Source organism: Anastrepha ludens, chromosome 4, assembly GCF_028408465.1.
Source record: "Anastrepha ludens isolate Willacy chromosome 4, idAnaLude1.1, whole genome shotgun sequence".
NCBI classification, from domain to species: Eukaryota; Metazoa; Arthropoda; class Insecta; order Diptera; family Tephritidae; genus Anastrepha; species Anastrepha ludens.
The window spans coordinates 6,552,862-6,577,656 of NC_071500.1; the positions used below are offsets into that span (position 1 = coordinate 6,552,862).

The 24,795-nt window shown below is 38.1% G+C and overlaps 1 protein-coding gene and 1 long non-coding RNA gene across 2 annotated transcripts in view; one reads left to right on the forward strand and one right to left on the reverse strand.

Annotated features, from left to right (window-relative positions):
- The first annotated feature begins 3,026 nt into the window (after positions 1 to 3,026).
- Positions 3,027 to 6,309, forward strand: LOC128862432 (uncharacterized). Its single transcript, XR_008454482.1, has 3 exons — positions 3,027 to 3,167; positions 3,244 to 3,420; positions 4,271 to 6,309. It is a non-coding gene; the product is annotated as an uncharacterized LOC128862432 (long non-coding RNA).
- An 8,299-nt stretch (positions 6,310 to 14,608) lies between these two features.
- Positions 14,609 to 24,795, reverse strand: part of LOC128862431 (glucose transporter type 1-like) — an 87,094-nt gene continuing 76,907 nt past the window's right edge. Inside the window, 1 exon segment of the mRNA XM_054101041.1 lies at positions 14,609 to 24,128. Coding sequence (XP_053957016.1) covers positions 21,262 to 24,128 — 2,867 coding nt within the window. The 3' untranslated portion in view covers positions 14,609 to 21,261.

A 24,795-nucleotide genomic window follows, 5' to 3' on the forward strand; every position in this document is an offset into this window, starting at 1 on the left:
CTTGTTGTCGGCTTTTGAATGATGAAAATCAAAAATTTTAGATATTAGCGTCAAGCACCCGACACGCACACATATAAGCCTGCTGGACAAGCATGCTGGAGCGTTACCAGAGGCCAAAATTCACAAATGACGACGAGAATAACAAAAATTGTGAAGTAGCGGTACTTTAAGGGGTAAGACCACGCTAATGGCAAGGAAATTAAAACGGTTATAAATACTTTCTTTGACGACACTATTCGACGTAAACTTTTACACATTTATTTACGTTAAGTATACACGTAAAACAATTTGGCAGCCGATTCGGGGAAACAGAAGGAAAAGGAAACCAGAAGGAAAAGGAAAACAGAAGGAAAAGGAAAACTGAAGCAAAAGAAGCAAACAGGTGGAAAATAAAAGAAGGGGATTAGATGATAATGAAGGTGACGACCAACAGTGGCTGACTACGTTTGTATGATTTTATCCGCTTCAAGCTACTGAGGAAATTCATCTGGTGTGTGATATTTAGACCAGCAAGATCCGCAGGTGTATCAAAAAAGTGGAAGCCCAGATGTCTGAATCGTCACCATCAATCTCATGTCTGTTGAGATGATTCCAACTCATCCTCCAGACAGCTTCTGCCGAAAGGATGTGAAGCAATCCCAAGTCTCCCCGCAAGGACACCTAACGGAAACTTACTGCTAAAGATACCTAACAAATTCGAGAGATGCGGCTTTATCAGACTTAGAAGTTGCCTCGAGCGCCTCCGATCTACCCGTGGTCAGAAGGAAAAAACCAAAATGGAAGAAGGGGCTTTGGATTAGACGGTGACGACCAACAGTGGCTGACTACGTTTGTATGATTTTAACCGCTTCAAGTTGCTGATGAAATTCATCTGGTGTGGGATATTTAGGGGTATCAAAATCTGAAAGCTCACAAGGAAGGTGTTGAGATGATTCCAACTCATCCTCCAAGCAGCTTCTGCAGAAAGGATGTGAACCCATCCCAAGACTCTCACAAGTGTCTAACGGAAAGTGTGTCGTTGTTGTTGTTGTAGCAGTAAAGCAAGTCCTATCAGTGTGGTGTATATCACCGGCCGTCTTCGCCTAGCTCATCTAAAGGTAGGCCCAGGAAACATGCTGTTTAGACAGGTTGGGTTCAGAGGGAGAGGGGCGTTCAATGAGTGGGTTTTAAGGGGCATGTAAAAAGGTGGTTGCGTCGTGCGGGGTGCCTTCACATGCAGAACATATGTTTGCTATGTCGGGGTCAATTCTGGATAAGTAGGAGTTTAACCTGCTACAATATCCAGAACGTAATTGTGTTCGAATCTCGGTGAAAACACCAAAATTCTAATAGCGGTCGCCCCTCGACAGGCAATGGCAAACCTCCGAGTGTATTTCTGCCTCATAAAAATATCTGCCGTTCGGAGTCGGCTTGAAACTGTAGGTCCCTCCATTTGTGGAACAACATCAAGACGCACACCACAAATAGGAGGAGGAGCTCGGCCAAACACGTAAGACGGTGCCGAATCCTGTTGAAACGTCGATCGTCTGCCACCGAAATGTTTTGCTGCCCATGACTTCAAAACAACCTCCAGAATATTTTCCCGACAATATTTCGCAGTTATTTTAAAGCCAGGCTCGATGAAAACGATTGCAGTAGCCCAAACCATTACTTGTGACGGATGCTGTCTTCACTCTCTCAAGTGTGACTTGTTGCTGCTTTGGTGTGAGAACATGCTCCTTTTGGATCTTGCAAGGCTTGACATTTTTTAGTATAGGCCGGATGGTCAGATATTTTCAGTTCTTTCGCCATTTGATTGGCTCTTCGTCGGGGATTTCGTTTAAGTCGCTTCTACACTTTTTGAACCATTTCACGTGACGTTGCAGAGTGATGAGCACCTGCAAAGCAATCATACTATTACGTTTGAAATCCATTACTTAACCCCTACAAAATATAGGATTTGTCGAATTTTGAAAAATACGCCTCTATCTCGGCGATGACTTCCTCGTTTGAACTAAATTTTTTTACCCTGCTATATTTTTATGTTAAGGAACAAGAAAAAGTCAAAGAGAGCCAGATCGGGGGAAACGCCATTCGCATCCCAAATAATCGTCGCCATGACCTTTTCGGCCGATGCGACTGACAGACTATGGCCTTGTTACTTCGCGCACTTATTGAAGGTGGTGGCATTAGAACTACAACAATGTTTTGTACGTTTGATTGACATGACAAGGTATTGGCGAAGTAGAAAACAAAAATTAGTTCGCCCTGTTTTATTTTGTGCTGACATCTACATGGACACAGCGAAAAAAGAAAAACAAAATAGCTGATTTCCCAACACCACCTTTAATATATTCGCCTTGATCCAAAATAACCTATCAAGCAGTCTGAAATTTGTTTCGCTGTCGTTTGATAGATGGCAGCACATGACGCCAACACCAACTTCCCTCAGGAAGGCACTCTGTCATCAAACACGGGCACTTATTGAACCGCCCTCGTATTTTCTATTTACTTGTATTCGTTCCATTTTGTTTCATTTTATTTGTTCATCCAGAAGTGGGACGTTCCGTTTTATTCAAGGCCAGTGATGCCCAAAAACGTCTTTTTGGCGGTCAGGTCTCTTACAGATAAAAAATTTGGGTATTTATGTGTATATGTGTGTGTTTTCATGTTCTTTGTTATTGTTCTTTGAAAGCAAGTTAACTGATTAAGAGCCGAGTCAAATCTATTCAAAGTAGTGCCATTAGACCAGCTTATTTATTTCCCTTTTTCGCCTTAAACATTAGGACGTCAGGATAAAAATAGGTAAATGTGGAAAACTACTTTACAACTCCGCTACTTTCTTTTGTTGTTATATTTGAATGTACAAAACAAACAGTAGAATGTACTGAGGTTTACTACCTGCTCCATCTAAACAACAACTGCAGTCAACTCGTAACACAAAGGCACCACAATAGAAGCAGGTAGTGTCAATAGTTAGGAGTGCCAGAAATAGTTTTTGTAATCCAATAGAAATTTTTGGTGAGTATAAAATTGTATTTTCCTACACGCGCCTATTCCTGCCTTTGTAAGATCATTTCTTAGTATTAGCAGTGAGCATTGGTGAGTGAGTGAGACCTACGAGTTTTACAAAAACAAAACGAGCGTGTATGATCTGGGCATAACTGTTCAAAGCGAATCCATACAAGGTGGTGACAGTGGTACAATAACAAAATTTACATGCCATTTTATATTTGCACGTATTTTGTTTTTGCTATTTGGAAGGTTTCAGAGTAAAAATTTCAATCAGAGTGTAAACAAACAAGCGAAACAACAACAGAGAAGATTACTTTGATAAATCGCAAGAAGAAAACAAAACAGCAATCCTGCAGGTATCACCTTGCATGGATGCGCCTTGGTTTGATTTGGGTATCCAACAGTTTGATGTTTGGTTGGAATTTTGTAAGTAATTTCCAGCAGTCCATACACTGCAGTATATCTTTTTTTTTACTTTACAAAATTATTAATCTGATCACATACAGCTACATCTTTTAAGAGGTTAGTGGTGGTCACAGGCCTAGAAAAAATGAGGAGTTTCAATATTTTTTTTTGCTAGTGAATTGCTTTATTTTACAAAAATAACATGGCATTAATACATCATGTTTCGACTTGACCTTAGAAAAATTTCAAAAAAAAAAAAATTAATTATTGTTTATTAAAACAGTTTATTAAAACTGTTTATGTGGAACGCATTTCGCCACAAGTCCCTTGTGGTGATCATCTCAAGACCTTGGAGATTCATCTAAAATCAATTGGACAAGAGAAATTTGTTTTATTAACAGATAATCTTGTGCTGATCGAATCTTTTCTTTTCAAAATTAACGATATGGCGACCTCAAGAAATATTTTTCAGATTTTCGAGAAAAAAAACGACAATTAAATTAAAAAAAATCGAAATTTTTGAAAAAAACAAATTTTCCGATCAGGCATGGTTTTCAAATCCAGTATAAATTTGCTTGATGATAAGTGATCTCCAGTTCAAAAAACATAGTTTTGAGAAAAACCCATTTCAAGCTTTGCGAAGGCTCCGTAGCGCCCTTCGTTAATTCTTGAATAACTTGAAAATATTTGTCGGATTCACTTCAAATTTTCACACAATATTTACATTATACTTTAAGAAAATGCAATAAAAAAAATGAAAATTCTGACTACCCCTAGCCCTTAATTCACAGCGATTATATCAACTCAAGTTGGTTATTTTAAGTTGTTGGTTTCCACGCCATTCTTTACATTTTTTAATATTCTCTTGCAGATCTGGTTTTAAGTGATTTGCTCATTTAACATAGTGCTGCATTACAGAGAACTGCAATAGTTTGCTTTCAACGAACAATCCAATGGAATTGCACACAGAAAAGCAACAAAGGTAAAAACCTGCATTGCTGCTTGAAAATAATATTGTGAGAGACAGAAATAAAAACGATAGAGAATAAAGAAAATGAAAATCAGAACAGTTACTTATGAGGATTCTTTCCTTATTTAATACTTGCATTGTATTTATTTTTAGAGAGAAAGTAAAACAGCTGAGTTGTTCTTTGAGATGAATACATTTTTTGTATTTAATTTTGACTCAGTTACTAAAATAAGAAAAATATTTCACAAAAAAAAAAAACGAAAAAAAGCACTAATATCTCTACCAAAATTATAATTACATCAAACACCAATTTTTTATTACTGTTCTATGTGGAAAATATTCAGCAAATCATCTAAACTCTCTACTCTTACATACATACATCAATATTTATATTTAAAAGCATTATTTCTTTAACTGCAACTGAGTTGGATGCAATTCCGCTTTGTTTTTCTGAGATTAGATTTTAAGCAGCTCAAACTCTAGTATTATTGTATTGGAGTAAAACATGTATTCCTCAATACTTTGGTGAGTGAGACCTGCGATGTTGTCAATACAGGTAAGTTTTCCTCAATTTAGGTAGCAAAAGCAAAAAACAAAAAAAAGTGGCGTTAACAAGTGGCGAATACATGAAACAACTGGTACAAATGAACTTATGTCGACAACGCGAGAAGAGAGCTGCCTTAAATTAAATGTGTTGGTAAAGCAGTGCACCTAATGAGCTATAGCATAGCCATACTCGCTAGCGGCGAATATTGCTCGATAACTATGTTGTTGCATTCGCATGCAAATTTCTCGTTAAGTTAATCGAGCATAAAGATAGCGAGCGGGGAAATGGCGAATAGAAGAGGTCTATAATCATACTCGCTAGCGGTACTACTCGATAACTTTGTTTTTGCTTTTAGATGCAAATTGTTCGTCAAGCGAGCAGATCCCAAACGTAGCGAGCAGCGAAGTGATAAATCGAAGGCGCTTATTATTTGATAATTTATAAACTTTACAAAGGGCCAAATGGTGCACGAATCTTTCTAATGTTATTGTTTTTTTACATATTTCTGTAAAATTATGTACTTAGTCCTGCCATAAGTTCTGTTACAAGTTAGATCCGTTATAGATATGAAATTATAATACTTTTTTTACTGTCGTGTAAATTAAAAAAAAGGAAAGTGCGTGTAGCGTAGTACACATAACAGAAGTGAAACTTTCAAGGCAAACGAAGAAAGGGGGAGCGACCCGAGGAAGAATGAGAGAGAGAGAGAGAAAGAATATATATCTAAATAGATTCACAACATTTGCAGAGAAAAGAAATGGACAAAATTTACGAAAAACGGAGAAGGGTCGACCGGTGTAGGTAAACGCCGGACACAAATCGTGGCAACAACGCGCACTACTCCGAGCGTTTATCACCCGCATAAACGCAGCGATTCCTGGACCGTAGCAACGGCACAAATTACCACAAGGCAATACCAATAAACCCGACGTCGGAATGGATAGCACTTTATAGTACGCATAACCTTAGCCAGGAAACGGAAATAAGCGGCAAAAAGTAAGCACAAGACAAAAAAAAAACGCCAAAAAATTGGGACCAAAAAACATCCCAAACAGTAGGCACCAAACAAATATAACGCCAAGAATTAGGCACCAAAATATATTTCCTACAAGTTTGCACCAACAAACAAGCGCCAAAAAGTAGGCAGTGTTATTAGTCACTAGAAATTAGCAACCACAAGGAAAAACTCAGGAAAAATAGTCTGAAGTGTTTCTAAGATATATATAAGGTATAGCTCTCTCTCTCTCCTTTTCCTCTACGTTATATCTTTTTTCTCTCTCGCGGAACGAAAATGCCCAAAACGTTGCATGGCCTTGAAATTTTACTCTCAATTCTGGCTCGTTCATCGACGCCTAAGAAGTTTCACTTCAAAAAAAATTAAAATTTTCATTCGAAATGGTCACCATTTGCCGTTACACAAGCCTTCAAACGATAAGGCCATTCAGCTATTGCAGCACGCACTGTTTCCATCGATATTGATGTCGCTGCTCGAACGAAAAGCGTTTGAAACTCTGCAAATTTCTGTGAGGTCTTCGACAGGCAATGTCGAATTTATGGCAAGACTAAGTATTAAGATGAGAATGAGACGGCGGACCACTTCCTGTGCGTTTGGCCCGCCTTCGCTCGAGTCAGGTTTGAGGTCTTTGGCACTGATGTGTTAAGAAGCGACCATCTTGGCTCCTTGGCACCACAAGATCTACTCAGGTTTCTTCGGTGATCGGGTAGATTTGAAGAAAATTAGAAGGGAATGTAGTACAATGGACTAAATTAATGCCCGAGTGCTGTACTTGCTAGTTGTCCCGACAAAAAAAAGAAGAATTAATATGCACTTCTATATCTAATATGAAATTCATCAAAATTTGTCACTTCCGTTTACCAACCAAAACAATAAAAAACTTTAATGAAATTGTTCTTAACGTATTTTTATTTATTTTATTTATCTTCTTTCATTTCTTTACTCGTTTAAAGTTCTTGCTAAATTGAGCAATTTTTATATAATTTATTTTCATATATTGTAATTTTATTTATATGTATTCATAATAATGTTTTTTTTGTTTTTGTTTTTGTTTTCATTTCGTTACTAATTAATATTATTTGTTATGCCTAAAAATAAATAAATTAAATTTATATAATTAATTGTTTATGATTTTATTAAAGTCACTGTATTAACTGGTTTTTTCCCGCATTTCAATTACATTTTTTAATATTATTTGTTAATAATATTTTTTTTTTGTTTTTGCTTTAAATCGTTATTTGGATTTGGGTATATGCATTTAATTATTATGTTGTTGTTTTGCTAATGTTCTTATTGCACGTTCAGCTGATATAAATGAAGGCGCTGGTTCGAAAGAGTTACATATTTTTTGTTTGCAAAAAATTGTAGAAAATAAAAAAAATTAAAAGTATTAATTCATTGAATATCTGCAAATGAATTACGTACAAAAACTGTGGTGAGTTGGAAGTGCGAAATCACAGGAAATGGAAATTTTGGGGCCTTTCGAGAACCATTGGGATGCATGCGTGTGGATTTGCAGGCATGATTTTTCTTGTCCTAAGTTAATTTATTTATCTTTTTTGTATTGTATTGACCACATCGTCGCGAGTTTTACAATTCGTTATTTTTTGACGTTAATCTGTTTTTTTTTCATTTATTTGTTCAACTATTTTCTGCAGTTTTCCTCTTCATGCAACTCTGTGAACGGTGCATGAACTTTGGTTGCTTGTATTTTTAATTTTCTCTTTATATTTTTTCATATTTCTATAAGGTATTTTTTATTACTTTTATTAGTTAAATAATTTTGTGTTCATTTGAAATACTTAAACTTAAATACGAGTACGTTTATGTTTTGATGAACATTAAAAATTGTTGTGTCTGCAATGTTTTTTTATTAATATGTATATATGTACATACGAGTATATGTATGTATATATATGTCTTTCAATTCAACCAACTCGAATGTCTTAATCGTAAAATAATGATTTCGTGTTTGTTTTTGTTCTTTATTTTTGTTTTTGTTTTTTTGTTATGTACATTTAGAATAACACACAGCATAGCCTAGTCAGGTGTTCACAGTCGCCCAGCTATGCACGCAAGTGGCTGCGGGCTGGAAAGTAAATAGAAATCTGGTAGTTGAATAGATGAATTTGCGTGGAAAATGAATTGGAATTCCGTAATTGAAGTGTTCGTTAAATGTTTCATAAATGCAAATGTCCAAGCCCTTTTTGAAAGCTTCATGGAAAAAAATCACTTTTGCAGCTTAGCTGTGCCACAATGAAAACTTCAACCAGTCGATGCTGTAGGAGTCGATTTTCAATTGTTTCGAATATTTTTTTATTGAAATATTCCAATGCAATTATTTTAAAATTTTACTTGTCTGTGTTAACATTTGGTTTTGATTTCATGTTCCTACTTACGTAATTTTCTAATTTAAATTTCTGCTTCAATTAACTATTTATTATATACTATTTTATAGAAAAAAGGGTAGTGGAAATGAGTTCCAAATAAACCGAAAAAAATGCAAGCTGCTAAATGTAACAGCGTCAACTCAAATGACTAAAAAAAAAAAAATGTATATAAAGAAATAACTAAATAAAATTTCCGCATAAAATGAAATATTTATAAATATCAATGCGAGATCTTGGAATCTGCTATGCTCCTGGTTATGTCTGTGAATCATTAAGTGCTGCTACAACTGCCCGTCTGATGGGGATAGAATTTTCTAATGGGCTTATTATTAGATCAAAATATACCTAAAACGTAAAATTCCATGAAAATGTGGCTGCGAGTGTGAAAATGTTATAGAAAATAAATAGATTATTATGTGTGACATTTTACCCACAAAATAAAGTGTGGTTAAATTTCAAGGGCCGATGTTGAATGTAAACCACACCTAAACGTCAAGCTTTTTCTGCATTTCATTTGACATTTTTCAATCCCAGACTAACTCAATTTGAACCATGGAAAGATACACAATCGAGCAACGCGTTAAAGCTATACAGGCTTATTATGAAAACGCGCGTTCAAATCAAAATGCATATTGCGCACTTCGTGATTTTTTCCGTCAATTTAATCGTCCAAATGTGCGTACAATCGGAAAAATTGTGCAAAAGTTTGAGCTAACCGGGTCTGTAGGAGATGTGGAAACACCAGTGCATGCTCGTACAGCTCGTACTGCAGAAAATATTGCTGCTGTTCGCGATAGCGGTGTTGAAGAGCCGTCCACCTCAACTCGTCGTCGTGCCCAACAATTGCACCTCTCACGCTCGTCCACGCTTGTCGTTGATGAACATTATGCATAAAGACTTGCATTTACACGCTTACAAGGTGCAATTGACTCAAGAACTAAAGCCTCTTGACCATTTCAAGCGTCGTCAATGGTCAGAATGGTGGCAGAAAATGGCAACAGTGAATGACCAATTTTCGAAGAAAATCATCTTCAGTGATGAGTCACATTTTCACCTCAGTGGATACGTCAATAAGCAGAATTGCCGCATTTGGGCGAATGATAATCCAAGAGTGATTACCGAAAAACCAATGCACCCACAAATAGTGACTGTTTGGTGCGGTTTATGGACCGGTTTATGGGCCGGCGGCATGATTGGGCCGTATTTTTTCTAAAATGAGGTCGGTCAGGCAGTTACTGTGAATAGTGTTCGCTATCGTGAGATGATATCGAACTTTTTATGGCCCGAATTGGAAGATATGGATGTGGACGATATGTGGTTTAAACAAGACGGTGCCACTTGTCACACAGCTAACGAAACAATGACTCATTTGCGCGAAAAATTTGATGACCGAATAATCTCACGTCGCGGCGATGTCAATTGGCCGCCAAATAATAAGAAATAAACCACAATAAAGAGAAATGACAATAATTTCCTAAAAAAATTGTATTTTATTAAAAATCAACTCCGGCCCTTGAAGCTTAACCACCCTTATATGTCCCATCTGGCAGTAAAAGTTCGCAGAACAACCGTCAGGTGACGTTTTACAACTCAACTGATTTGAGTTCTGTTTTCTTTTTGTTTGTTGACCACATCTGTGATCAGTATTTCTAAAAAATGCTGCGCCAATGCTGATAATTTGTAAAAGTTACGCCGTTTAGAGTAAATCTACATTTGCACGTGTTTTCGTTTTTTTACAGTTCTAAAAATGGATTTGAATTTGCAACAACGAGTTTGTATTTGCGTTAAAACGGATTTAATGGGGGTAAATACTTTAGATATGTTGGGAAACAGTCCCGGTTATGATACTCAAAAGAAAACAGTCGGAAGGCGCTTTCGAGTGGCATGAATGCTTCAAAAGCGATCGTGAGTCCATCGAGGATGCCTAACGTAGTGGCAGGCCGTCGGCATCGAAAAGAGATGACAACATTAATAAAGTGAAAGAAAAGTTGATCAATAAACGCAAATTAGCCATCAGAGAGCTGGCATAGGACTAGAAATTTACTTATGGTTCCGTTCAGGGGATTGTAAGTAATGATTTAAGTTTGCGCTGTGTTGCCTCAAAGTAAGGATATGAATTTCATACAAAAAAAGGACCCCCTTGATATCGCCAAAGACATGATTTCTGGAGGCGAGACTTGGATTTATGAGTAGGCGAGTGAATGATAGCTCCGAATGAACCTTTTCTGTAAAAAAAGAGAACGATGCTCACGGTTTTTAGGGATTACAAGGGTATTGCACACCATGAATGTTTGCCAGAAGGTCTGAAAGTTAATATGAACTATTATTTTGGCGTTAAGAGTTGTCTGCGCCAAGCAATTCGGCAAAAAAGAAAGAATTTAAGGGAAAACAACTCATGGATTTTGAGCCATGATAACCCACCATCGCACAGTTCAATAATTATCCGTGAATTTTTGACCAAAAACGAAACGAGCCCTCCAACAGCCATCGAATTCATTTGATATGACTCACTGTGATTTTTTTCCGTTTGATCGAATCAAACTCATTTTAGCAGTGTAACCATTGACCCTTAGAGTGAATGTACTTTTACTAGCAAGTATACATGGAATTTGTCAAATTTCTCCTACATTTTTCTCTTTTCTAGGTGTGCGGCTCGATATTCTCGATCACTTTTATGCCACCTCCGAACTGTAGCTGGTTGTTATGAGAAGCTCGTTTCTGTCAAAACTACAGCAGAGGTTTGCCATTGTCGGCTGGTGGCTGATCAGAATAGTAGAAAAACTGTTTCTTTCATTTGATATTTCATGCTACCGAAATGGTAGTCACGCACAAACTCACTCGGCTACGGTGGCAAGGACAAGAGAGCGCTGGGTTGATTTCTGTCGCCCAGTAATGAGCACTACGCTAAATGTACTCCAGTGATAAATTGACTACGCTCCAGAAAGAGTTTTGCTATATAGTTTTTGGGTAGAGCAGGAATGTGATATATAGCAATCGATCCATGTGAAACCTTGCTCAATATGCAGCTCCAGTATGGGCAAAGTCCTTGGAGGTAAAATATATAGAAGACCCTAAGTGACCTTGCACAGACTTTGTGCTCTGGGGGTGATAATCGCTTACAAAGCCACTTCGTACGAAGCTGCAATGGTGACTCCAGGCATGAACCCATCGATAAATTGACGAAAGAACGAGCGATAGTGTACATGCGAAAGGAGTAGTGCCACACTAACATATCAGGGATCATAGATAAAGAGAAGGCTGCATCCTTACTAAAATAGCAAGAATGTTGGAAAAACTCGACAAAAGGAAAGTTCGCCTATACGCTAATCCTAAACATCGGAGGATGGTTAAGTCGAAGCTATTGTATTGAAGCATAACTTCCAGCTAACACAATTCCTTATAGGTCATGGTTGCTACCAGAAGTACACCCACTATGACCAGCGACAGGCGTGATATAGCCGCATTTTCAACCGTAAAAAAACGGTCTTGATCTACAGCAGAAAGGATGAGATAGCTTTAGTGAAGCCATCTGGATACATTCTGAGTATTTCTGCAGTGAATTAAATATACGACATTGAGTATCACCTGTTGCAGACAACAAAGTCGGGATGTTCCATTATCCGACCATACAAAGTACTAACAACAATTACTAGCAGGTCTCAATCTACCCAATCCAACGCCTAATCAGGATTCTAAATATTGCGATAGAGCCCATGCCTATTAAGTATTCTATGTTAAAGTTTAAGTAGGGCCGTCAATGCACTGATTACCCTTTACCAGTGTGGCTTTAGATCCTGCAACTTCACCTCCAATCAGTTATTCACAATACTGCAAGTTTTGGAAAAAACCTGTAAAAAGACGATGGAAAGGTACCATTGATTTGCCAGTTTTAAAGCTACTTCCGAAAGTAAGAAGAGTAATTTAAAAATTCCGCATACACGGTGAAGAGAGACCATTAGTTTTTGCCAGAATTGGGAGGCATCGCATAGCGCCTCGAGTGATTCTCTATCTTCTGTAATCTAATGAAAAAACGAACTGCAAAACTATTCGCGCGCTCAGGTGCCATCTCAGCATACTAGTACATGTGCTGTGAGAGCTTACAATTGTTGGCGCATACTAACAAAAACAAACATACGTTACATACAACAACATCTGTCACAGCAGCCTGCCTTCTCTATGTTCGATTTGATGCATTACAACATCAAATGAGTCCGCTTTTGTTGTATTCTCTGCGCGCTAGCGAATACCGCAAGCGTTGAAATACTGAGCTTTGGAAGTTTTATAATGCCTTTGCGCGTAGAATTGAAATAAAGCGAGCCTATTGGCTAAGCCATGCTCTCCGCAAATTCTTTACTCCAACAGAAAACATAATAAAAATAATGAGTAAACCACAAATATTTATATGTATGAGTAAGTATATAACCCTAAAAGAATTTTGAGTTCTACATAAAAAAGTACAAATGCTTGAAGTATCATATTTCGTATTCTAAATTTACTCAAATCAAATATTTCGAAATATTGGCGGAAATTAGAAAAAAAGTCTAACATTACTTACGCTTCGTCTTTTATTAGTAGATAATTATGTAAGTATATCATTATGTATATTTTTTAACTTTTCCAAGTGCAATAAAATTATACCGTTACGCGCTATTTTCACTGTGATAGTGATTAGTAGGTATTTTAATTTTTTTGTTTTTAATTTTAATTTTGTCTTGTTTTTCATTTCATGTAATATTTTTTTTTTGTTTGTTTTGTTGTTTCAATATGTACAAAAAGAACATAACATTGTTGTCGCTATTTTCACTTTAAAAACCTTTTTTGGCAGTGCATTGAAAATTTTAACTATATACGAAATGACTTAAACCATTATATATACGATTAGAGTTATGTTTCTCTGCTTAAGTTCGGCCTTTGCTTGCTTTTGATAATCGGTTTTCTGTTTTCTGCTTTTTGTTTTGTTTTTAGTTTGTATTTATTTCATTTTAGGCTAATTACATACGTTAATGTCATTTCACTATGTTTTTTTTGTTATTTTTGTTTTTGTTTTTGTTTATTTTCATTGTGTTATTGTTGCTTCTTTTTTCTGGTTAACTATGGCGCTAATGTTGTTGCAATTTAATATTTTTTTTAATATTTTTTATTCCTCTATTTTTCGTTTTATTACAATTTTTTGCCTATTAATTTTATTAATTGTTAATAGCTACGATTATTGTTGCCACTATTTATAAATTTATTTAATTTTTTAACTCCATATTTACATACAGTATATTTCGCACAAGGTACATTCGATTTGAATTTTTTTGTTTTTCTGTTTTCATTTTTCCTTTTTAATTTTTAATTTTTAATCTTTAATCTTTATTTCTTGCATTTGTGTTTTCATGCTTTCTATTTGGGGCAAATTCTGCTTACGATTACTATTATTTGTTGTTTGTTTTTGTTATTTTCGTTTTATTTTCAACTTAAGTAAAATACGCACATCCGTGCGTGTATACAAAGAAATGCAAAAGTGAGAAACATACAACAACGAATTGCTTGGTCAAAGAAAAATTTGCTTAATCTGTTTTTTGTTGATTTTTTCCTTCTTTCTCTCTTTCTTTTTAATGGAAGACAGTAGTCGTATTTATACAAAAATTTACTTAAAAAATGCACACCGATTGCAAACGCGAAATCCTTAATTCAATTGCGGGAAGTGCCTTTAGTTGTGTGACGTGGCATGTGTGTGTGTGGGAGAGTGAGTGTGTGAGTGAGAGTGTTCGCATGCGTGACAAGTTTGAGTATTACCGTAGCATGGCATATTTGTTGCATTACTTATTTGAAAATGAATGAAGAGAAATCATTTGCAGTATTCATTTAAAATTATAGGAACTTTGTAGCGTAAAACTGCCGTAAGATGAGCGCGAAATGTGCTGTGTATTTGCCTTAAAGCGCATAAAAGTGTCTTTGGAATGTAATTGCGTTTACAAGAGTGCATGTGTGTATGTGTGTGTGTGCTTGTGTTGTTACATGCCACGCGGATTGGGAGTACATAAATACATATGTACATATTTATGTGTTTTATTTATTTTCATTCTTAGAAAATCAGCTTAAAAATAATTATGCATTTAAAAAAATTATTCTCTTTTGTTTGGCTGAAAAATTGTTTGCTATAAATAATTAATTAAATTTAATACTTAATTTTGTAAATTAGTAGTAATTATTAATTTTTTAATTTTGTAAATTAAGTTTTTCCTTTAATTTTTTATTTAATCGCTTAATTTTACCTTTTTTCGCATGCATATTTTGTAACATTTGTGGTTTTTATTTCCACTAACATTTGCTTTTTTTGTTTTTTATTTTTTTTTTTTGTTTTGTGTGTTTTGTTTTCTTGCGTTTACCGTTATCTATCTGCAGTTGATTTGCTGAATTGGTATTAAAAAATTGCATCATTTCAAATTCCTATCGATTTACAACTGAAGTTGACTAACATCTCTACACATTTACTTATTATAAATATACATACACATTATCGTTATTTAGAATATTTTTGCAATCTCTTAAAAATATTAATTTCATACATAATTACATACATATAAACAGAAGTAGCAATAATCGAGCATAAACTATTACGGGTAGAAAAGAAAAAGTTTTGAATTGGATTTTTGAATTCGAATCGAAACGAAGCTGATAATTTATTGAGGTGATTCTCGGTAGGAGGCGCTGCTATTGGAAAGCGGTTGATGCTGATGCAACGGCATAGGCTAAGCAGATCTTCAGGCATAAAATCTACTCAAATTCACGTTCACTTGCTCGTACACGCACTGTTTTTGTTGGTGGATATTCCCCGATTCTGTGTAAAATTTTCTAAATGAAACCTCGCGCACTTTATGGGATTTCGCTACTTGGGACGCTACTTGTCTCAATGGCATCAGAAGTGCATTAAACATCAAAATGAAAGAAAAAAGTAAGTGGAGTGGAAATATGCTTTTTCCAGTAGCAGCCGCTTCTTGGCAGGCATTGACAAACATCTCCGACTTTACTGCTGTCATGCAAAAGCTTCTCATAAAAACCAAAAAAGTTTCTCATAAAAGCTTTGACCCTCCACTTATAGCAACAAATTTAGAGTTGTGTCCGACTACTTTTTATATAAGTGAGTCTAATACTGCAACCAGTGTGATTTGGACAAAATTTAGAACCGCTTTGTGGCCGTCAAATACGCCTGGTGATATGCCAGTATGATTTGGAGCGCAGGCAAGAGTCGATGCAATAACTACGTAAGGGATTAGGGGTAGCCAGAATTATCAAAAAATTGTTTTTTTTTTGCATTTTCTTAAAGTATAATATCATAAAAATACTGTGTGAAAATTTGAAGTGAATCCGACAAATACTTTTTGAGTTATTCAACAATTAACAAAAGGCGCTCGGGCGCTCCGTAGCGGATAGCAAAACTTTAAATGCGTTTTTATCTAAACTATGTTTTTTGAACTTGTGATCACTGTAGCTTAAACCCGCTTGGTACATTTCAATAAAATTTATACTGCTTTTTTAAAACATAAAAAACTCGTGCCTGATCGAAGGATTTTTTTTAAATTTCGATTTATTTTAACAATTAATTCTCGGTTTTTTTCCGAAAATCTGAAAAATATTTCCTGAAGCCGCCATATTGTTAACTTTGAAAAAATTTTTTCGAAATCATCATTTTTTCGGGCCTCTGACTACCCGTAACCTCATAAGAAAGTAGAAAGGCCACCAAAAGAAATCTAAAGTGGAAAAGTCATACTCGAAGATTCTGGCTAGCACCTTCTGGGATAAAGAGAGCATTTTCTTGTTGATTTCTTGTCTAAAAGCATTACAATAAATGACGGGCACTGCGCTAATTTACTGAAGCTGCGGCACAGAAGTGAGAGATAATTCTGGAAGATAATACGCCCGTTCGCACCTAGAAGGAACGCCTTAAGAGCTACGCGATATTGAGATAGCACAGACATTGATCACACACTCTAAACTTGGGCCCTAAATTGCATTGACTTTCTACGCCTGGGCTGATTTAGGAAAGGAATTACAGAGAGGAAGATTTGCAAGCGATGAAAAATTAAATAAATATGTTTTCAGTGGCTTAAAAGATTGCCATTCGCGATGTCAAAGTTATATTTTAGTTGAGAAGGATTCTTCTTCTCGATTGGGGCGATAACCACTCACGCGATTTTGGACGAGTTTAGCACGCCAGTTCCCTTATTAAACTTAAGACAGAGCTGGGTTGGACTGTGCGTATATGCCCTTCTTCTATCTACAATTTGCCGAGATATCTCAACCTTCTCCGGGCTAAAGCGCTGTATTCAAGTAGAAGGTAAATTTGATGTCTCCGGGTATTGGCCACAGAAACGACAAGAGTCAGTGAACCATAACCCGATTTTTTGCAGATGACTGCGCAATCTGCAATGGGCTGTGACAATGACCGTGAGCATTCTTAGTTTATTCTTAGAGACGGTCATGCGTTTCCCAAACCGCTTTTGATTGTATCCGCCCCAGAAAAGGCTTCGCCTGACGCAGCCCCATAATTTGGTGCCAGCCAACCTCCCTCACCCTTAGCTCTTCGCTCTTAAGCTTCTCCTTTACGGTGTGTTATCCCCTAGCAAATAAGGGCACGGGTTCTGTTAGTAATGAGGTCGCAGCCTATCTTGCTAATGCGTGCGCTTCTTCGTTCCCAGTTATACTCCTGTGTCCTGGGAGCCAAATTAGACGGATATGAGTCTGCGTTCCTAACAAATTGGTAAGTCATAGGGAAATCGTGAGTAATGCGCGTTGAAAAGTAACACCAATGCCTCGCTATATATAATTGTCATATTGCAGCCAGGATTCTGGGACCGTGGAAAGTTTATCATCCACTCATTGTTTTATTATTCTACGTTTGCTTCGTAAAATCACTTGTGTTTGTCGGCTACTCTGCAACTTCAATTACTATCCATCCAGTGTTGATGCTCTTAAAAAGATCTCAATGTCTTCTGGTAGCATTTTGTGACTAGCTGAGTGGAATATAAATATCTACTTATATAAGTACATAACTTCCTTTGACTCCGTTTGGAGTGCAGGACCAGAACAAAAGTGTGGAAGTCATTTCGATTGTGGGCAAGTTGTTTTAAAGAATTCCAGGTTGTATTTGAGTTTGATAAGTTCATATCCACCATGCGTCGATAGGTGACTTTTGGTGTTCCACGGTTTCTAAGACCTTGTGGATTTCACCATAGTGTATCTCGCCTCCATACCTCGCCGGCATCTGTGCGCAAAATGTGGCCAATCCACTCAAATCGTCTGCGTTTGATGGTGAGCTCGATAGGGAGTTCGTTGGTCGAATTAAGCAAGTCCTGATTTCAATTAACACGAGGCTGCCAGATTTTCAAAATTTTTCGCAAGCAGGCGTTAACGAATGTTTTCAGCCTTAGCCATAGCAACACAGCTTTCACGTGGGAATTCAATATTTCTTGCTTAGTTTTGACTGATATGGAATGTGAAATCCAAATGTTGTACAACTGGGAAAACGCTTCACGAGCTTACGGTGTGTGATGTCTTCAATCCCTCCACATGCTGGTGTAATTTTACTCCCGCTGTAGCAAAATTCCGTCATATGACTGATCTCTTTTCAATACACAGTAAACCGGGGGCCTCGTTTTGCGTACAATTTGAAATGAATTCTGTCTTGCTAACATTTATTTTAAGGCCAACTTCGCTTGCAACTGCAGTGCTGAACTGGTCCACATTTGTTTGCCGATCTGACCCTTTGACGGACAAAAGCGCTGTGTCGTCTGCGTACGCCAACTCTTCTAAGTCTTCATAGAAGTTCCAGGGCACGCCACGTTTACTTGTTAGCGCTTTATTCAACACAACGTCGAGGACTACAAGAAATTACAATGGCGAGAGATAAATGAGATATCCTTGTTTTACAACAGATTTTGGGCGCAACGCCCAAGAGTCGTTTATTGCGTATGACCGGTATGTCTCTAGAACGCAATGAAATCCAAATAAATTTTTCGATTTAGATTTCGATCGATGCTGTCAAATGCTGTGCTAAAATCGATAAAACAAGCATGAATATCCGACTGGCACTCATTGATTTGTTCTAGGATTATGCGGAGAGTGACGATATGATCGGAGTGTGACCTGTTAGTCCGCATCGAAGGCTTTCCACCAGTTCTATGCAGCTAGAAATATTCTCTTGCAGGGGTAATTTTGGTTGAGGATTTGGTTTATTTTAGTTTTAATTGGTGTGGCTGTGCACTTCACGGAAACCAAGCTGCAGGACTACAGCGTTGCATACTATAAAAGTGCCAAATTCATAATTAGTTGCCTAAATTCAGATTAAATCGCAAATAACCATAACAACCAAAATGCGGCAAGATGTTTTTTTTGGGGTTTTCATAAAATCGATATTTCAAAACTAAGAATGATGGGCTGAATGATGTATGCAGGAACGTAAATAATTTCTGTGTATGTATGTATGGTATGCATGTATGCTAATAACCACAAATAGCAGGTTTGGGGTAATTATCACCGTAACAGTTGAGCAACTTCACTAAATGTCCTTGCATGTGTTTTACCCGTTTGCTCCACACTTTGCGGGATTTGCTTTCTAATAACTATTCATACTTTATTTTTATATTTTACAAATGTATGTGTGTGTGTAATAATCACCTATAGGCTTATTGAAAATTATAGCGTACAACTTTAGTCAGAATAGAGTTGATTTTAAAAATAGAATCAACCGTTTGACACTACTTCGTGAGGATTAACTGTCAAAGCTTTCAAATCGGTTCGCTGCTGACTTTCATTATGCGCCTTACATTTTTTTGTTACTATACATCACTACTATGTATTTGTTGCTCTCCATTCAGTTGCCTGCCTACGCTTTCGCTTCAATTGAACTTATGCCTAGCTGTGTTCTCTGTATTGCGCGCGTGTATGTGTGTGTTTGTAGGGGTGTTTGCTCTTGTTTGTTCCGAAGCTTAAACTACAATTTTCTTTATGAATTAGTTGGATTTACTACTATTTTTCATGGAGAATGCATTTGCATGGGATTGTGGAGCTGACAAATGAGATATGCGCAAAAAAGTATACATAGAAAATATTATTTATGGATCTTCTTAGGCACTAGTCCACAGTGACATACAAAGTGGTACGTTTCTTGTGATTAGCTGGGCTGCAGAATTCTGCAAAGCTTTGTGGGCTAAGTATTTCCGAATGAGTGTGTGTGTGTGTGTGTTTGCTTTAATTGGTCTTGGAGTGGTGGATTCTAGTACTTAATTTTTTAGTTCAGTTTAAAATCAATGTGCACTTTAACATATTTTACGAATACTGCAGTGAATCTTGCTTTTGTTGTTTAATTCTTTGTTTTTGTGTGTCAACTGGTTTTTGGTTTTTATTTATTTTTTATTTTTTCTCTTTTCTTAACTGCCCTTCTGCGCTTTTTGCTATATAATTTAAATTGTTTTTGTCTAGTTTTTGTTTTTTTGTTTTTGTTTTTGATATAATTGGAAAGTACGCTCTTCTTCAATTAATTATTTATATGTATGTATATATATTTTTGTGTTTGTTTTTGTTGTTTTTTTCCTCTCATTTCCTAATACAAATTTATTTACGTTACTCTTTTGTATTCATTTGCTTGTCTTATGTAATGTATATTATTTATCATTAATTAAAATAGTCGTTGTGTCACAATTTCGCATTTACTTTTACTTATTTATATTTTCGATTGTTCTTTTTTTGTTTTTGGTTTTGTTACTTTTTTAAATTAGTTTTCAAAACAGTCGTAGGTTCTGCTTTTTGTGATTAGATGCCTGTGAGTGTCTGTTGCTGTGTGCTATCACTAAGAATACATGTGCGCGTGTGTGTGTGTGTAAGCATGAATTTTATTCCTTTGTTCTCAGTGGTAGCGCGTGACAAGGCACGCCCCCAACCCACACAGCACTTCTAATGTCACCTCTGAATTCGTGTGCATTCTGAATTTGACATTAAGTCGTGGTGTAGCCGCACTTCTGCATTTCTCATCGAAATTTCCCCACACTTTGCTTTTGCTTGCATTCGCACATTTGTTTCTAAATATATGTATGAATGTATTTTTTATTTTGGCAGTGAACAAAGTAAATAATTTACGCCCGCTTATGCTTCAATATTTAGTACATTTCAATATAACGATTTAACATTCTCCTAATACGACTATTTTTTTTCACCAGAAGATTCGGCATGCGACATACTTTAACTCATCTTCTGTTCTCATTACTCGCTAGTACCTATAGCTTTTGGCTCTTTATTGCTTTTCAAGATTGAATGTGTTTTCTATGTTTTGTCTTTTCTTATTACAATACATACACACATACGCATGTATGCATGTGTGTATTAACGTTCCATTAAACGCGCATGGCTCGCTAGTCTCGACTCAACTATCGAGTACCTTTAGGTTTGATTGTGCACCTCAAATGCATTGCTTCAATTTGAGGTTATGTTACTAAATACTACTTATACGTAATTATGTAAATACATGCGTTGGATGAATGAATAGCTTGTCTCTTACTAATACACTCGTGCATATGTATATCTGCTGTTGTAGTTGTGTTTAGGATTTGGCCGCTGGACGCGCTTCTAGTCGTTATCTCCTCTCTCGCACTTTTCACTAAATATCCTATATACACACACAAGTACACCATCCATTGCCAAACACTGTGAAAAGCTTCGTCATTCTTGCGCTGTTTTTCGCTGCTTCAATTGCCAGCTTCGTCCAAACTAAAGGCGCGTCGGTTGAGTGCCACCACCACGTATCTTCTGCCGAAGTATGGAGAATCTACACAAAAGAGACGTATACACATAAAAAATTGCGTTTGCTGTTCACTTCTATCAAACGATCCGATCGATGGCCGTTCGTTCGTGATCATCATCACTTCGGTGACACCGATGGCCGAATCGTTCGATCGCTTGTTCACTTTTTGCGTAGGAAATCGGTGTATTTGCGTGCACGCTTGCGCACCTTTTTTAGTGCATTACTGATTTTAAAGCTTTCGGTGAAATGATGGTGATGATATTGAGCGTGATGGTGATAATGGCGGCGTGCACGGTTGGGTGAGTGCTGGCGATCGTCTTCATGCGGCTGATAGTGGAAGTGTGGGTGGTGTGTGTTTACATATGACGCCGCTGCAGGATTTATGGAGGCCGACAGACATACTGAGGACGCTGGTGAAGCGGGCGATAATGGTGAGAGGGGTGTTGGCGAAAATTGACAGCTTCCACGGCAGGAGATCAAATTATGATCGGATGCAGCATCAAACGACTCGAATGAGACACCTGTGAGCACGGGTGATTGTAGTAAAGAGGAGTGTTGCTCTTCGCTTGTGGCAGTGACAGTTGGCGAGCCGCATGAAGTGCCAATGCAACCTCCGATTGCTCCATCCTCCACTTCTGCAGCACTGCCAGCAGTGCGTGTGAAGTCTTTAGGTAGTTCGCCAATGCCCAATGGCTTGTCGAAAAGTGAGTTCGCCGACATGTTTGTGTAGTCGTAGCTTGGGTAGGTGTATGGTAAGTAACCGCTATGATGAGCTTCAGTTGAGACCGCGACTCCATCACCGCCGCGTGTCGTATTGATAAATTTTACTTCATTGGCGTTGCGTTCAGTGTAGTTTCCGAAAACGATATTAATGTTGTTGGTGCTGGAAGAGAGGTTGATGTTGGTGGGCGAAAGCGGTGTGCTGCTGTATGAGGAGGCTGCACATTCGGGCCGTTCTGCATCTTGACTCGCAACACCGGTGCCACCAGCACCGGAGTTCTGATTTAGGTTTGTCTCCTTGCTGGAATTACGTCGGAAACACACTTCGAACCCGCGTACACTGTCGCCACCTTCTGATGAGGCGGCACCGGTATTGTTATTGGCGAAGTTGTTTTTATATTGAAACTCCAAAGCATTGCTCGGCTGGAATGGATAGTTTTTCGAGTTGTTTAGCACATCACTGGATTGCTGGTTGCCTTTGGAGAGGTATTGGTGTATGTCCTCACTGGTGATTTGCAGATCCTGATCGAGGTAGGTGTTACATTGGATGTAATTGTTGCAACAATTGTTAAAGGAGTCGGCCTCCTGATGGAAAAGCACCGTCGTTGAAGACTCCTCAAAATCACAGTTAAAAGGGCTCTCGCGACATTTTCGTGCCGCTGCTGCTGACGTGCTTGGGCGATCGTCATGTGAGTACTTTCGACTAGTGTGTTGCATAGTGTAAGAACGATGATCGCTACGATGTTCGCATTTGGGTTGTTTTGGCTCACGCGTTTGCTCATCAGCGGAAGCCCATGGATCCTTGCTATCCCCTTCGCCAGATCGATCGAGCTCAGTGGGCGATTTACCATCTGCTAAGAAGCTCCAGCGAATCGGTGAAGGAGAACACGCATATCCCGGCAGATCGTTACTCAATGCGTCCTTTGAAGTCTGCCTTTCAATGGTCACTTTCGAGGGCGAAACCACAATTTTTCCACCACTGCCACGTTTTTCCAAATCAGCGACATCGATACCCATTTGCTTGGCACGATCAAAAACAGAAGTGAGCGAGCCGGGGTGGCTGCTGATACGACCAGTACTTAAGCCGCGCAAAGATATTGAGGTGTAGCTAGGCTGTCGCTGGTGTAATCGGCGCTTACGCAACGCTACCGATGCAGACTTAATGGAATTGTTACGACTAAGCGATGAACGTGAACCATACAAACTAGTTGAGTCTGTTTGATAGCAATAATCCGAAGAAGTGCAACACGACGATGGGCGGCGTGTTGAGCCATAAAGATCCTCCGCGAAATATTGTGCCAATTCGGTACGAGATGAGTTGCAACAAGTCTTGCGCACCAGAATATCCTGCACTTCACGATCCACGCAGGCTGGGTCATGGCAAGTATTGAGGGACGTGCTCGAAATATCGGTAGCCGATCGATGCCGCTTTGTGCAGCTACTGCTGTGAGTGTGGCCGTGATGTCGCGACGCGGAGCGTTGCTCTCCCTGTTGGCTGTGACCGTGTGCGCCATGTAAGCTTGAGTTTGCGCTACCGCCTGCATCTACTGCGTTCCTATTTTCACCCGCGTTGTATTGCTGATGACTGTGGCGTGATCGTCGACGCCGATGATTGTGATGATGATGTTGATGGGAGGATGAGGATTGTGTGTTGGCCGAGGGACGTGGTGGATGCGTGAGTGAGGAGCGCGTAAGTGAATCGGATTCATGCATATGATGATGCGATTGATGCGGTGACGAGTGCTGGCTATGCGAGTGATGGCTGTGCGGCGACGTATGGCGGCTATGGTGTGGACTATGACTGTGGCTGTGCTTGCGTTGCTGCTGGTGGCGATGTGGCGTCGGTGTAGAGGAGGACTGTTGAAGCGGTTCCGCGTAAGCAATGTGGCTGTGACAGTGAGTCGGCTGGTGCATATGTGATTGATCGCCATGCTGTTGTTGTTGCTGTTGCAATTGTTGCAGGTGCGCTTGCGTGTCGTCACATACAATATCCTTATCATAGCTACAATGTACGTGATGATGCTGCTGTGTCTGTTGCTGTTGCTGTTGCTGCTGTTGGCGTGAATGTTTCGACTGTTGTTGTGGCTGTTGCTGTTGCTGATGCTGATGCTGTTGTAAGTGTTGGTATTGGTGTTGTTCAGCATTCGTTGAATGTACACTGGCAGTTTCAGGAGGTGAGGCGTTCCTCAGTCAAGGCCCGCTGCTCGGGCAAACAGGTATTTGCTGACGATGGTGATGGGGCGCAGAGGCACCGCTCCGGCCCTGGAGTGTATTTCGGCCGCCTTCTAAACAGCGTTCTGATGCAGCTACACGATGCATGCGTTTAATACACAAAATACAAAAAAACTCAATCAAAATATGATAAATCCAAAGCACAAAAATAGTGGAGGTGAAAGAGTGTTTGTGTAGCAGAGAGAAAAACTTCCTTCGAATTTCAATACTTGTTTGAAGGAAATTTGACTCCGTAACTTTCAAAAAAGCGTTAACTGAGTTATGTCCTCCTTTGTAAAGCACTTGCAAGTAGCATTGTTTCTAGCCTAAAACAAAAAAGAAGAAATATCATGCAAGATTCTAATTTCATGCTAGCAATATTGCATGCAATTTATGGACTCAAATATGTCTGATATGTAGGTGAAGTTCGGGGAGGTGATCGTTTGATGTCGTGACTACGTAAACGAACTAACTCTTCCGCTAAATCTAACGAATTCTTGAAGCCGAATGTGGGCCGAGCAATGGTAAGTGTGCACTTACTGAGATCGCACGGAGTTGAAAAAAAAGTTTGATAATTAAATAATTCACATTTTTTTCAGCCGCATAGTTTTTTCGCAACCTTTACTTAGATATATAAAAACTGATTTCGAAAAACCAAAAATATTTATGAGCTTCCTTTGTTTTATTTTTAAAATAAAAGGCCTTGACTGCTTGAAGAAATTCGAGCCTTAATTTTGCGCTGAATATTTCAAAATGTTGACT